General features: G+C 40.8%; 1 protein-coding gene across 1 annotated transcript in view; it reads right to left on the bottom strand.

Annotated features, from left to right (window-relative positions):
- Positions 1-16,239, bottom strand: part of NWD2 (NACHT and WD repeat domain containing 2) — a 173,897-nt gene that overhangs the window by 91,990 nt on the left and 65,668 nt on the right. The window contains exon 2 of the mRNA XM_066387666.1: positions 584-672. Within this exon, the coding sequence (XP_066243763.1) occupies positions 584-672 (89 nt within the window). The remainder of the gene's footprint in view (positions 1-583; positions 673-16,239) is intronic.

Genomic DNA, 16,239 nt, shown 5'->3' with positions numbered 1-16,239 from the left:
TATGTGACAAAATCAACGGTGTCTATAAATGCCAGGGTTTTCATAAGCTTTAGCAATGACATGCACAGTTACTGTCTCTTGAAAGGCTGATATAATTATTTTTTGTTAAATGGTAAATCCCCAAAATGCTCAGGAAAAAGGGCGCTCTGCATTGTGAATAAAAGTAAAAGGTAAGACAGGAGGCCTGGCTTGACTGCTAATAGGAAACACCTGTGAGAAAGCTGGTCCCAATTTTCAGATGGCAAAATATTTTTAGCAACCAGATCTTACAGGCAGGTGCTCAACAACCTCCACCTTTCGATTATAGTGGAAATTGTCAAAAAAGCAAATAAACACAGTTCGAAGAGTAAGACAAGCCAGTAACAGGCAACGTCCAAGAAACAGACCATAAAAGTGCAAAACCTGAGAAACGAGTAAATGTCTTATCTCGATTTTTCAGTGTTTCTTTTTACCCACAGTTACAGAAATAGCATTTCTCAGGGCTTAAAACCTCTTACATAGCACCCAAGTTGTGACAAGAAACAAACACAAATATTAGTTATTCAGCTGACACAGTTAAAAATGAAATTAGTATCAGAGTTACCTGAAATTCTAATCCATAATTTTCTCTGCAGAATTCTCTCAATTTAGGATACACATTTTCTCTTAGTGCTTGTCTTTCTGCTCCCGTGTCTGTGATAGAGAAAAACACACAGAAAATGAATTATGGCTACATAGATACATTTCTGGAAAGAAATGAAAGCATAGGAATAAACAACATTAGTATAATCAAGCTGGGGTGCTGCATTGTGAAATGAGGGGATATTTTATTGTGGTGGGAGACAAGCTTTTAACCGTAGGGAGCAGCAATGCTCCGCCAGGTGCACACAAGAAGCCGGCAGGGTGGACGGAGCCTCATGGGTCACTCCTGTGTGCACTGGCAGAGCTGAGACTTCACAGCTGATTCTTTATGGCCACACAGACCCTCACATGGAGCTCTTAAATCACCAGGACCCCACTGTCTCTGGACTAGGTAGAAAAAAACAACTGCGGAGCTATCAGGTGTTTTAGCCTCAAGAAATATAAATTTCAAAACACACACACACACACACACACACGCACAAACACACAGATTAACTTAGTTATTGGCTTCTAGAATATCCAAACTCTACTAACATTTCCTATAGTATTTAGAAATAGTGTGACTTTTACAAAATGTAGTAGAACGTGAATGTAAACATGAATGTAAAAATTAGGAGAGGTAAACTGTGGGAGCCAACACCCTCTCCAAGCTAGCAGATTCCATACACCACAGATTTTTACTTATGTATATATTTTTTATTAAGTGCAGGGAGGCAGAGACAGACTCCCACATATACCCTAACCAGAATCCACCCAGCAAGCCTCCTACCAGGTAATGCTTTGCCTTTCTGGGCCACTGCTCCATTGCTTGGAAACCAAACTATTTTAGTGCCTGAGGTGACGCCATGGAGCCATCCTCAGTGCCTGGGGCCAATTTGCTCAAACCATTCAAGCCATGGCTATGGGAGGAGAAAAGGGGCGGGGGGGGACAGGAAGGGGTGGAGAAGCAGATGGTCACCTCTCCTGTGTGCCCTGACCGGGAATCAAACCCGGGACTTCCACACATGGGGCTGATACTCTACCACTGAGCCAATCAGCCAGGACCCACATACCACAGATTTGATGGCTAGCAGTTTAACACTGTAACATCTCCCACCCTGAGCTTAGGGACTTCTCTTATATCAGAGAGGGGATTGTTTCACAGGTGCCACACTGTAAAAGTTTTGAAATAAAATACTTTTTATTTTCCATGTCATCAAAAAATGCAAGAATAATGAGAGAACCTGAAATCAGAAGAGCTGCAGGCTATGTATGCACTTAATGTTGAATGGTTTGCACAGAAAGGCATTCTAAGGCCATCTGTGCTGGACAGCGTTCTGCATCAATGACGACACGCCAAGATTCTGACAGCAAAGAGAGACTGTTCCTTGCCCAAAAAATTTCAGTGAAAGACGAGAAACAGGGCTCGTAAAAATGAGCTTAACGTGTTAGCTCATGAAAAGTACCACGTGCTCGATATATCTCAATCCCCGCCATGACTAGGAAACATTTGCCTGCCACATTTAGAGCTAAGGAACCAATTTAAAAGAATTTCCTTATTATTCTCAAGCACATCTGTCCATGCAAATTCAACCATATGGTATGCAGACCTACTCTGCTCTCCTGCTGTTCTGAAGCCTATTTTGAGATGTAAATAACCAATCTCAGGAGTCTGAAGTGCAGCTGCTGCCTGACCGAGTGACAGGGACCAGTGTTTACATGGAAACCAAAGATTCAATACAAGGTCTTCTAGATTACCCTATGATCCAAACACACAGGGTCTTTTCCAACAGTAGATCCAACATGGACCTACGTCTGAAGGAAACAGGCAGGCAATGCTGAGGAGCAGTGCATTTCTGCGTGCCCACGTGCAGTTAGGGCACTGCTGGAGGCAGGATATTACGCTTCCATGATCTTACACAATTTACATAACCTTGGGATTAGATGCCCATCCTCCCTCACCCCGCTTGAAGAGTTGAAAACACTAACTTCATGATTAAACTGACAGTATCCCTAACAATCTCTCTAAAAGGTTACAGATGTTTAAATCCCAAATAACAAAAAAAGTCACTTTTAAAGTGACTATCAGATGTCAAAGTTGGGACTATAATTAAACAAGGATTACTGTTAAGATATTCTTTTGAAAAGTATCAAAATAATACACAAAAAATATGAACTAAGGAGCAGAAATTAAAATTTTCATTGTAACCCTTATTACTAGGTACTGAGCCCTGACTCTGCAGTAGTAAGGTGGGTGAGACAGAAGTCTAGTACCTCATTACTGACATTCACTGAGTGCCTACTAGAGCCTAGCTTGTGCTGGTATTTCTATGTGGGTTTTCTTAGTCACTTCTGACAATAACCTGATGATGTAGGTAAAATTATTATTCCTTATTTTTTATAAAAGGAAGCCAAAAAATAGAGGAGTTAAGAGACCTACCTGAGGTCACAGGAGCACAACATTAGAGAATTCGGATTTGAATCTAGAGTCCAATGTCACAGTTTGCCCTAGCCATGGAAAATATGCACCTGTGCAAAGACTCAATCTTTGAAAATGGTAAGCTTCAGAGAACGGTTAAGGAATGTTGGAGTCCGAACATTTATGAAACAGAAAACCCTGAGTTATCCTTAATAGACTCATCCCTTTCTGTAATTCACCCTGCAACAGCCAACTCATCAATAAGTCGTCTTTCTCCACCTACCTCTATGCAAATCCTGGACTCGTGTTATTTCTCTGCATCTCTGGTACAAGCCTAGGTCGTCTCTCGTCTGGGCTCTGTCTCCCTGTTTCTCTACCTGCCCCCTTCAATCCATTCTCCACAGAGCAGCCAGACTGATCTTTCAAAAGGGTAAATCATATCACATCACTGTCGCGCTGAAAACCCTACAGCAGTCTTCGTGGAACTTGGCAGGAAGCCCGCGCTCCCTACCTTGAGCTCCCTCCCCGAGCGCTTTCCTGGGGCGGGTTGTGTCCCTCTGGACTGGAGCTCATGTGGTTCCAGATTCCATCCCCGCTCGTGGCCTTTGCTGGAGCTGTGACCTCTTCCAGGAACACTAAGTCATCTGATGGCATCTCCCGCCATTCAAGTGTCAGCTTGAATGTCACCTCCTCAGAGAGCCCTTCTTTGAGCCTGTCATTTACAGCGCCACTGTCTCTCACATCACCCCCTTTACATTCCCGGCACATTACTCATCACTATTATTGGTATTTGTTTACTATCTCTGTTCCCCACTGCAACGTGAGCTCAAGGGGAGTCAGAACCTTCTCTTGTCTCATTCACTGCTGTGTCCCCAGTGATTAGTGTTCGGTGAAAGAATGAGTGAATGAAAAAACCCACACAGGCGCCAGTGACAAAAATGAGCTGACAGGCAATGCTTCCCTGTAATTACCTCCAGAAAGAGGAAGGCTTCCTACATCACAGTGTGTCACTGGATAGATACAGAATCAAGACTAAGTGGAATTCTGGGAAATAAATCCATGGGATTTAGAACGTTGGTTTCATGAGGTGAATGAATGAACAAAAATATTGATTTCTGGCTTTCGTGTTTCTGGAAGAATAGTAATGCATTTTACCAAGTTACGGTGAACCTTTCTAAGAATGGGAAGGGAGCCTGGGCCCATATCTGAAAGGCATTCCGTGTTAATTACTAATATCACAAAAATGACTCAGATTTTCCCTTACGTTTTTAATGGATAATGATTGGCTCTGGAAATGGAACAGTAATTAAGATAAAATGGATTAATTATGAAGGGTGACAGACAAGCTGGCTTCATTATACCAAAAAAAAAAAAAAAAAGCCTGATTCATACTGACAGCAAATCTGGATGTTGGCAATTAAAAACATTAGAATGTCATGGACAGAAATAATTAAGTCACAGAATGTCACATATACAGGGAGTTCCTAAAACAGGGTGGGTCAGAGACAAAGTATGTCATCATTTACTCTTATACATACATAGCCAATTTACCCATTTACATCTGCCTTGCTCCATAATGCTTTGAGAAAAGGTACACTAACACTTCGGAAGCACTGTTAGGTTTTTAAGGAGTGGTTTTCTAAATAATTCCTCAATGATTTCAGAGTTGAAAGTGTAAGAGCAGTGTCTGTCTGAGTTACCCACAGGAAGAACATTAGTTGGGGAAGAATTATTAATCAATACCATTATCCTACTTCGAGAAGGGTTTAGATTAATTTCAAAGTTTTATTAAAAATAAGGGTGGCTAAAATAGTTGGGTTGGATTGGACCCTCTTCCTGCCCCTCCCTTACCCAAAGTTAAGGACATGAGCAGTACAGAAGTCTGTTCCTTCCTGGCAGCTCAGAAAATGTATTGAGAATCTACCACACCCTCGTGCTTACAACTGTCATTGCAGCCTGGTCTCCAGGGTTTTTTTGCACCTTTGTCTGAGTTCTTTCTCTTTAGTTGGTCCCCTTAGCCAGCCACTCATCTGGGCATTTATCTGATTGCTGCTGTTGTTGTTTAGGTTGATTTCTTTCTTTTTTATTATTTATTTACTTGTGTGTGTGTGTGTGTGTGTGTGTGTGTGTGTGTGTGTGTTTGATAGAGACAGAGAGGGACAGACAGACAGGAAGGGAGAGAGATAAGAAGCATCAATTCATTGCGGCACCTTAGTTGTTCATTGATTGCTTTCTCATATGAACCTTGACCAGGGAGCTCCAGCTGGGCCAGTGACCCCTTGTTCAAACCAGTGATCTTAGGCTCAAGCCAGCAACCTTAAGCTTCAGGCCAGCAACCTTTGGGCTCAAACCAGCAACCATGGGATCATGTCTATGATTTCACACTCAAGCCAGTTTCCCTGTGCTCAAACTGGATGAGCCCATACTTAAGCCAGTGACCTTGGGGTTTTGAACCTGGGTCCTCAGCATCCCAGGCCAACACTCTTTGCACTGCACCACCTCCTGGTCAGGCTAGGGTGATTTCTTGTTTGGTGACTTCCCAGAGGCTGTCTCCTCTAAGTCCTTTTGGGCCCAAGGAGCCACAGTCACCCTTCTTTATTTCATTGTCATCAAATCCTGTCAATTTTATTTACACATTTTTTGAATTTGGCCACTCTCTATTTTTGCATTCTCTGTCTCTGAATCCAGAGAGTCCAAAAGTCTCCTATTTTATTGACCAGTTAGTTATCTGTCCCTCCTCATCACAGACAAAAGCAAAAAGCAATTTGCTCACTGAAGATGTTGACTGGCATCTGGAGGCCCAGAGGATAAAGGCCAGAATACTCAGCAGATAAAAATGTGTCTTCCAACTAAGTTCCACCTTTTCATGATTTGTTTTGTTTTTTTCTTTTTGACAGAGACAGAGAGAGGGGAGAGGGACAGATAGGGACAGTGAGGAAGGGAAAGAAATGACAGGCATCAATTCTTCGTTGCGGCTCCTTTAGTTGTTCATTGATTGCTTTCTCATATGTGCCTTAACCGAGGAGCTACAGTAGAATGAGTGACCCCTTGCTCAAACCAGTGACCTTGGGCTTCAAGCCAGCAACCTTTGGGCTCAAGCCAGAGACCATGGCATCATGTCTATGATCCCAAGCTCAAGCCAGTGACCCCACGCTCAAGCTGCAGAGTTTTGAACCTGGGTCCTCTGTCTCCCAGTCTGATGTCCTATCCAGTAAGCCACCACCTGGTCAGGCCACCTTCTCCTGTTCTTCACCATGTACCCTCCAGAGTATTTTTTGGATGAGTTGAACCTGAACCATGTTGCAGCACACACTATTCTCCTTGATCAGCATTCCATATCTATTGCATTCCTTTAGCTTGGCAGACCCCCCACCCTCTGAGTCCCAGTGAAAGGCAGCTCACTTTGTGAATTTCTCACTAGTCAGAGGCAGGCTTCTTACCCCTACGTAACACCATGTACTGTATTATTATTATTTATTTTTATTTGTATCCCCCATTAAGCCTGTGAACCAATAGAAGGCAGGAATTTTTCATATATCTTTACTTCACAGAAATTAGAGCAGACCCCAGAACACAGTTAGAAACTCAATAAAGGCATGAGCAAACAGATGCTATTATAATGAAAATATTAATTAAATCCAACCAAAGAATGAATGTCACTATAGAGCTAACATAAATCAAAATCCAATGTCATTTTCAAATAATAGTTGATTTATCAAGAGCATTAATAGTCATGTGTGAATCTGGCGTGATGTTACAACATATATGATAGTGTACAGCATGGTAGGGAGCTTAGCTGATCCTCTTCCCAATAAGCAATAATAAAACTGAACAATATGTTCAAAATAAGCAGTTAAATGCAGAGGCAGATTAAGGTTGGTTGAGGCCCTGGACACAGAAGAAAATAATATTGGGCCCCTTAAAAAAAAGAGACAGGGAAAATAAAAATACATGTTAACCATGTTTTAAAATAAATTAAAAATATTATATACTACTAATGCTAAAATTGCACATATGAAACCAAACTTGGTGTCATTAGAAAAAAGTGTAAAGTTGGGGTTTTGTGGGCCCTTCAGAATTTGGGGCCCAGAAGGTGCACCTGGTGTGCCCGCTGTTAAATCTGCCTCTGTTTAAATGCAGTGTAAACCAACCAAAGACTAAAGGTATAAATCAAATCAGGAAGTGATTATTCATGAAAAACAGCTGAATTTTGGGTCAGAAAAGTAAAGTCTGTGGGTTTCTTGCCTAGGCATCTCCTCCTAACCACACTACCCACCTCCTCCTAGAGAAGGTCAAGCTGTGAATATCAATGACTTCATTGGTAGAAAGGACTTGCTTCATTTGGATCCAAGCATGGGAAATCTCCATGTCCATCTGTGTTGTCAGTAACAGCAGTGGTCTCAGAGGTAGACAAAAGGGGAAGTCCAGTGTCTCAGCTTGCCTGTGGCTTCATCCATATTTAATAAGGAGATCAGGGAAGTGAACAGCCATCAAGGGCCTTGATAGGCTCTCCGCAAATTCCTGGCTGATGGGAAGGCTACCCACTAACACAAGGCAGACTGAAACGCTATCCACACATTCCTGGCTGACTTTGAGCCCGTGTACACGGGTAGCGGAAACACGAGCAGGCCTAGTGGAAAGTGACAGATGGGATGCATTTAAACAGTGACTAAACTTTGCATTTGTTCCCTAACGTACACAGACCCACTGGCAGAGAGTGAAGTTCTTACTGGCTTGAGGTTATTGAGAAGAAATTCTAACAAATCTGTGACTAACACCAAGCTATGCAGATAAATGGGTGACTCCTAGGAAGCCAGGCTTCATGATCATCATCAGATAACTGGGCAGAGATATCAGCAGCCCACATAGTGTGAAACTGATTCCATAGACTTAGTGCAGGCAAGTTACTAAGCAAACCAAAAAAAAAACAAAAACAAAAAACACAAAGAAACAAATTAGAAACCAGCACTCACAGGTAAAAATCAGACTCTAGATTCTTAAATGTCCAGTTTTCAAATAAAACTATGGAAGACATAAAGAAATAGAGAGATGTGACACATATTCAGGAGAAATGAACTGTTCCTGAGTGAGTTCATATACTGGATTTAGTTGACAAAGACTTCAAAACAGTTATCATATATGCAGGATGGAGCAAAAGCAGACTTACAGTTGTGAGTATATTAAAACACAGAGTTTATTCTTGTATTATTTACTCAGTATTGTATTGTATTGTATTATTTTCCATACAAACCTATTTTGCTCCACCCTGTATATTCAAAGAATTTATGATAACTGTGATTAAAAATTAAAGAAAAATGAATAAGTTTCCAGAAACCTGTGGGACAGCATTAATTATAGTGATATATATATATAAAGGGAGTCTCAGAAGAATAGGAGAAAGAGAAAGGAGAAAAAACGTTTTGAAGAAATAACTTCCAAATGTTCCAAATTATAATGGAAAACATTAAGCTGCATATTCAAAATGTTCAAAGAACCCAAGCAGGATAAACAGTAAGAGATCCACACTTAGACTCATAGTCAAACAGTTGAAACCAAAGAGAAAGATAAAAATGACTCACCACATATAGAGAAACAATACAATTAATGGTTGACTTCTTATCAGAAGAAATGAAAACTAGAAGGCTATGGCATGCTATAGTCAAAGTACTGCAAAAATGTCAACCAAGAATGCTATGTCTAACAAAACTATGTAAAGTAAAGACTAGAGGATATTATGTTAAGTGTAATAAAGCCAGGCACAGAAAGACAATTACTGTATAGTTTCACTTATATGTAGAATCTAAAATAGTTAAACTCATAGAAGCAGAAAGTAGAACAGTGATTGCCAGGGGCTGAGAAAAGGGGGAAATGGGGAGATACTGATCAAAGGGTACAATTTCTATTATACAAGAATAGTTCTGGAGATCTAATGTATAACAATGTGATTATCCTGTATTGTACACTTTAAATTTGTCAAAGGGGCAGGTTTTAAGTGTTCTCTTCACAATAAAAAATGAATAGCCTGACCAGGTGGTGGCACAGTGGATAGAGCATCAGACTGGGATGCAGAGGACCCAGGGTCGAGACCCTGAAGTTGCCAGCTTGAGCATAGGCTCATCTAGTTTGAGCAAAGCTCACCAGCTTGGACCCAAGGTCGCTGGTTCAAGCAAGGGGTTATTTGGTCTGCTGTAGCCCCACGATCAGGGCACATATGAGAGGGCAATCAATGAACAACTAAGGTGTCGCAACAAAAACTACTGATTGATGCTTCTCATCTCTCTCCATTCCTGTCTGTCTGTCCCTGTCTATCCTTCTCTCTGATTCTCTGTCTCTGTAAAAAAAAAAAAGAATAAAGTGAAAAAATGTTAACTATGTGAAGTGATAAATATATTAATTTAGCTTGACTGTGGTAATTAACCAATATATCATACATGAAAACATAAAGTTTTACACTTTAAATATGTATAGTTTTTTCTCAATTATACCACAATAAAACTGAAAAATAAGGTGGAATAAGGCCATTACAAGTTCTAAAATACTAAGAGAAACTGTTGCTAAAAGATTTAATTAAAGGTATATACTGGGAGGTGGCAAGATGGCGATGGAGTAGGCAGATGTACCAACTTCCACCTCCCAGAACCAAAGTGGATTACAACTTAAGTTTAAGAACCATCATCTGGAAAAGCAACACTGGACTAAACTAGGAGGACTCTTTAACCAAGGAACACTGAAGAAGCCACACTGACACTGGTAGGCAAAGTGGAAACACGGAGGGGGCTGCCCAGCTCCCAGGAGCAAATGGCAGCCTGGAGGGACTCGTGTGGCAGGAATAGAGTTTAGTGGAGAGGGGAGGGTCCTGAGCCCCAGGAACAAAGCCCCAGCCTGCAGCCCCAGAGCCTAGAAGAGGCACATGGACAGTATTTAGCTGCAAAACAAGGCAAGATACTGTTTGTGAGAAAGAGACAGATTTCTCAGACCCAGGATTCTTCTTAAAGGAACTGCGCAGAAAACATCTTTCACAACCACTCACCCGGGACTCTGGGAGACTGGGAGAGTTGAGAGAACCAGAGTAGCAGGAAGAGAGTATAATCTAGGGAGGCACAGGGAGAAACATTTTGAGGGACAGCCACCCTAACCCCTAGGGCTGAGTCACCCACCAAATCTAAAGGGAATATTTCCTCTGGAACAAGCAATACCAGCAAAGAGAAGTAGGACACCAGCCAAACAAGCTCTCCCATGGCACTCAGAGCAGAGTCGCTTAGGAGGAGGAAGCCTTCAGAAATGCAGTATTGAGTGCTAGGGTCTGAGCTGCAGTGCCCCCACCCACACTGCTGAGGCCTTGACAGAGGGCGGGTGGTGGCAGGACACAAAAGCGTGGTCCCATTGGCAGGGGCGGAAGCCAGGCCAGCCACAACTGAGACTCAGCATGAGCTCAGTCTTACCTAGTAGGGGCAGAAGGGGTGCATGAAAGCAGTCCAACAAGGCTGTGGGCCGGGTGAGCAAGAGCGGTCCTGCCTGCAATCCCATCCACAGAGGCAAGGCAAAAGCCAGGGAACTGCTTAGACCTGCGACTGAGCACGGGCACGCAGCCCCACCCGGTCTGTGGAGCCAGGGCTTGTGGCCAGCGTGTGAGTGCAGCTCTGCCTATGGGGGCAAGGCAAAAGCCAGGGAATAGGCGGAGACCTGCGGCTGAGCATAGGTGCGCAGCCCTGCCCATGGTGCCAAGGTTTGTGGCCCTGGCATGGCGTGCAGCTCCACCTGTGGGGGTGCGGTGAAGGCTGAGTCTGGCCGAGGCTTGTAGACCTGGGCATGTGAACACAGCCCTTCCTGTGGAGGAGAGGCAGAAACTGCAATGACTGCTGCACTGGGCCAGCCCTGGCAATGCCCATACCCAAACGCCTGAGGCAATGCAGAGAGGGTGGCGGGTCTGCAGACAGATCACACTTAGGGAACACAGAGGCCACAGCCATTGGACTCCACACCTTTCTTATACACAGACAAAATGGGAAGGCAGAGAAATGAAACCCAAATGAATCAAGAGAACTCCCTAGAAAAGGACTTGAATGAGTCAAATATAACCAAATTACCGAGTGCAGAGTTTAAAATAATGATTGTTAGGATGCTCAAAGATATTAGAATAACAATAGATGAACATAACGAACACCTAAATAAAGAGATAGCAAGTATAAAAAAAGACATTGAAAAAATAAAAAAGAATCAGTCAGAAATGACAAATACAACATCAGAAATGAAGACCACAATGGAAGAATTTAAAAGCAGGATGGATGAAGATGAGGACTGAATTAGCAAGTTAGAGGACAATATAAACAAAGGCATGGAAGCAGAGCAGCAAAAAGAAAAAGAGACTCAAAAAGGCTGAGGAAACTCTAAGAGAGCTCTGTGACAACATGAAGAGAAATAACATCCGCATCATAGGAGTTCCTGAAAAAAAAGAGAAAGAACAAAGGACAGAGACTTTGTTCAATCAAATCATAGCTGAACACTTCCCTAAATTGATGCAAGAAAAAGTCACAAAAGTTCAAGAAGCACAGAGAATTCTATTAAAGAGAAACCCAAAGAAATCTACACCAAGACACATCGTAATTAAAATACCAAAGCTAAGAGATAAAGAGAAAATATTAAAAGCTGCTAGAGAAAAAAAGGCTATTACCTACAAAGGAGCCCCCATAAGGATGACATCTAACTTATCAACAGAAAAACTTGAGGCCAGAAGGGAATTGTTGGTCAAATAACTTTGTAAATATGATATATAGGTTTGCTTGTTTATAGTTTGCATTGCGTGTGGGGACGGGCTGTAAGCAGGCAGGGTTGTTATACCCTAAGGCTTAGTTTTAAGACTAAGCCTTTCCCACCCTAAGTGACTTTGTATCAGAGACTTCCTTGTTTGTATATTGGATTAAAGGTTTTGATTTCTACACTATAAAATGGGGCAGACTGGGAGCTTGCTCTCTCTAGGTTCCTGAGATTAGCATTAGAGGAGAGAGCAGGGAAAGGAGAGAAGAGAAAGGCCAAATGGAGGAGAGGAGAAGCAGCCAAGATAGTGGAGTGCTGAAGGAGAAGCCGGTTTGTGCAGAGAGGAGATGGGAAACAGAGTTGAATAAGCCTGGTGAGGTAGAAAACTTTGATTCTAGGAAACAAGGATAAGTCAGTGGGTTTGGGAGCCCTGAATAAAAAGGGAAATGTTTTCTCACTGTGTGTATTTCTTGCCTGTGAGGTGCAAACTAGGGTAAAATTGACTGCCCACCAGTTCTTGGCTCCATTGTTTCATTACCATCTGTCTGAATCAAATGGGAACCTGCATGGGCCAGGCAGCTGTGATGGTGGCTGCGGCTACTGGCTTTACAGGAATAACAAGAAATATTCAAAGTAATGCAGTACAAGAGCCTACAACCAAGACTACTTTATCCAGCAAGGCTATCGTTTTAAATTGAAGGAGAAATAAAAAGCTTCCCAGACAAAGAAAAACTCAAGGAACTCATTACAACCAAACCAATGCTGCAAGAAATGTTAAGGGGCCTGTTGTAAACAGATCAAAGGGGGAAAAGAGGAGTACAGCTTTAAAGAATAAAATGGCAATAAACAACTACATATCAATAATAACCTTAAATGTAAATGGATTAAGTGATCCAATCAAAAGACATAGGGTAGCTGCATGGATAAGAAAACAGGACCCATACAGATGCTGTCTACAAGAGACACACCTTAAAACAAAAGATGCAAATAGACTGAAGGTAAAAGGATGAAAAAAAATATTTCATGCACATGGAAATGAAAAAAAAGCTGGGGTAGCAATACTTATATCAGACAAAATGGACTTTAAAACAAAGGCTATAGGCCCTGGCCGGTTGGCTCAGCAGTAGAGCGTCGGCCTGGCATGCGGGGGACCCAGGTTCGATTCCCAGCCAGGACACATAGGAGAAGCGCCCATTTGCTTCTCCACCCCCCCTCCTTCCTCTCTGTTTCTCTCTTCCCCTCCTGCAGCCTGGGCTCCATTGGAGGAGGGATGGCCCGGGTGCTGGAGATGGCTCCTTGGCCTCTGCCCCAGGCACTGGAGTGGCTCTGGTTGTGGCAGGGTGATGACCCACAGGGGCAGAGCGTCGCCCCCTGGTGGGCAGAGCGTCGCCCCTGGTGGGTGTGCCAGGTGGATCCCGGTGGGGCGCATGCGGGAGTCTGTCTGTCTTTCCCCGTTTCCAGCTTCAGAAAAAAAAATACAAAAAAACAAAACAAAACAAAGGCTATAGTAAGAGATAATAAAGGTCACTACATAATGATAAAGGGAGCAATCAAACAGGAAGATATAACCATTATAAATATCTACGCACCTAATATAGGAGCACCTAAATATAAAAAGCAGTCTTTGATGGATATAGAGAGATCAACAGTAATACTATAATAGTAGAGAATTTCAATACGCCACGAACATCACTAGATAGATCCTCAAGAAAGAAAATTAACAAAGAAACAGCAGAGTTAAAGGACACACTAGATCAACTAAATTTAATAGATATCTTCAGAACCTTTCACACTAAAGCAGCAGAATATACATTCTTTTCAAGTGCTCATGGTACATTCTCTAGGGTAGACCACATGTTAGGGCACAAAAGCAGTCTCAACAAATTTAAGAAGATTGAAATCATATCAAGCATTTTCTCTGATCACAATGGCATGAAACTAGAAATCAACCTCAACAGAAAAACTGAAAAATACTCAAACACTTGGAAACTAAATAACATGTTATTAAATAACAAATGAGTTAACAATGAGATAAAAGAAGAAATAAAAAAATTCCTAGAAATGAATGATAATGAGCATATAACAACTCAAAATTTATGGGACACAGCAAAAGCAGTACTGAGAGGGAAGTTCATAGCATTTAGGCATACCTTAAGAAGTTAGAAAAAGCTCAAATAAACAACTTAACCCTGCATCTAAAAGAACTAGAAAAAGAATGTAAGTAAAGCCCAGAGGTAGTAGAAGGAAGGAAATAATAAAGATCAGAGTGGAAATAAATGATATAGAGGCTAAAGAAATAATATAGAGGATCAGTGAAACTAGGAGCTGGTTCTTTGAAAAGGTAAACAAGATGAACCTTTAGCCAGACTAACCAAGAAAAAACAAGAGAGGACTCAAATAAATAAAATTAGAAATGAGAGTGGAGAAATAACAACTGACACAGCAGAAATACAAATGATTGCAAGGAAATACTATAAAAAACTGTATGCCAAAAAATTAGACAACATAGATGAAATGGACAAATTCCTAGAAAAATATAATCTTTTAAAAATCAATCTGGAAGAATTAGAAAACCTAAACAGACCAATTACAACAAATGAGATCAAAACAGTTATCAAAAAACTCCCAACAAACAAAAGCCCTGGGCCAGATGGCTTCACAAGTGAATTATACCAAATATTCAAAGAAGAACTAACTCCTATCCTTCTCAAGCTATTTCATAAAATTCAAGAGGAAGGAAGACTTCCAAGCTCCTTTTATGAGGCGAGCATAATTCTGATTCCAAAACCAGGCAAAGAGAACACAAAGAAAGAATATTATAGGCCAATATCCCTGATGAACCTATATTCTAAAATCCTCAACAAAATATTAGCAAACCAGATCCAGCAATATATGAAAAAAATCATACCTCATAATCAAGTGGGATTTATTCTGGTGAGGCAAGGCTGGTACAATATTCACAAATCAATCAATGTGATTCATAAAAGGAAGGAAAAAAACCACATGATAATTTCAGCAGATGCAGAAAATGCATTTGATGAAATCCAGCACCCATTCATGATCAAAACTCTCAGAAAAGTGGGAACACAGGGAAATACCTCAACATGATAAAGGCCATCTATGATAAACCCACATCCAACATCATACTCGATGGGCAAAAACTAGAAGCAATCCCTTTAAAATCAGGAACAAGGCAGGGGTGTCCCCTTTCACCACTCTTATTCAACATAGTTCTGGAAGTCCTAGCCACAACAATCAGACAAGAAGAAGAAATAAAAGGCATCCAAATTGTAAAAGAAGAAGTAAAACTATCATTATTTGCAGATGATATGATATTGTATATAGAAAATCCTAAAGTCTCAGTCAGAACACTACTGGACCCGATAAATGAATTCAGCAAAGTGGCAGGATATAAAATTAATTCTCAAAAGTCAGATGCATTTTTATACACCAACAATGAACTGTCAGAAAGAGAAATTAAGGAAACAATCCCCTTTACTATTACAACCCCAAAAAATCAAGTACCTGTGAGTAAATTTAACCATGGTGGTTAAAGACTTGTACACAGAAAATTATAAAACATTGATAAGAGAAATCAAGGAAGATACAAACAAGTGGAAGCATATACCGTGTTCATGGTAGGAAGAATAAACATCATTAAATGTCTATATTACCCTAAGCAATTTACAAATTCAATGCAATACCAATTAAAATACCAATGACACACTTCAAAGATATAAAATACATATTCTAAAAATTTATATGGAACCAAAAAAGAACACGAATAGCCTCAGCAATCTTGAAAAGGAAAAATAAAGTGGGAGGTATCACACTTCCTGATATCATGTTATACTACAAGGCTATTGTACTTAAAACAGCCTGGACTGGCATAAGAACAGGCATAGAGATCAATGGAACAGAATTGAGAACCCAGAAATAAACCCACACTTTTATGGACAACTGATATTTGACAAAGGAGGTAAGAGCATACATTAGAGTAAAGACAGCCTCTGTAACAAATGGTGTTTGGAAAATTGGACAGCTACCTGAAAAAAAAAATGAAACTAGACCACCAACTTATACCATGCACAAAAATAAATTCAAAATGGGTAAAAGACTTAAATGCAAGTCGTGAAACCATAAGCATCTTAGAATAAAACATAGGCAGTAAGCTCTCCGACATCTGTCACAGCAATATATTTGCTGATTTATCTCTACAGGCAAGTGAAATAAAAGACAGAATAAACAAATGAAACTATATCAAACTAAAAAGCTTTTGTATAGCTAAAGACAATATAAACAATAAAAAGACAAACCATACAATGTGAAAACATTTTTGACAATATGTCTGATAAGGAGTTAATAATCAAAATTTATAAAAAACTTGTAAAACTCAACACCAGGAAGATAAACAATCCAATAAAAAATGGGCAAAAGAAATGTATAGACACTACTCCAAAGAGGAT

Source organism: Saccopteryx leptura, chromosome 5, assembly GCF_036850995.1.
Source record: "Saccopteryx leptura isolate mSacLep1 chromosome 5, mSacLep1_pri_phased_curated, whole genome shotgun sequence".
NCBI classification, from domain to species: Eukaryota; Metazoa; Chordata; class Mammalia; order Chiroptera; family Emballonuridae; genus Saccopteryx; species Saccopteryx leptura.
This window is presented reverse-complemented; position numbering and strand designations above follow the sequence as displayed.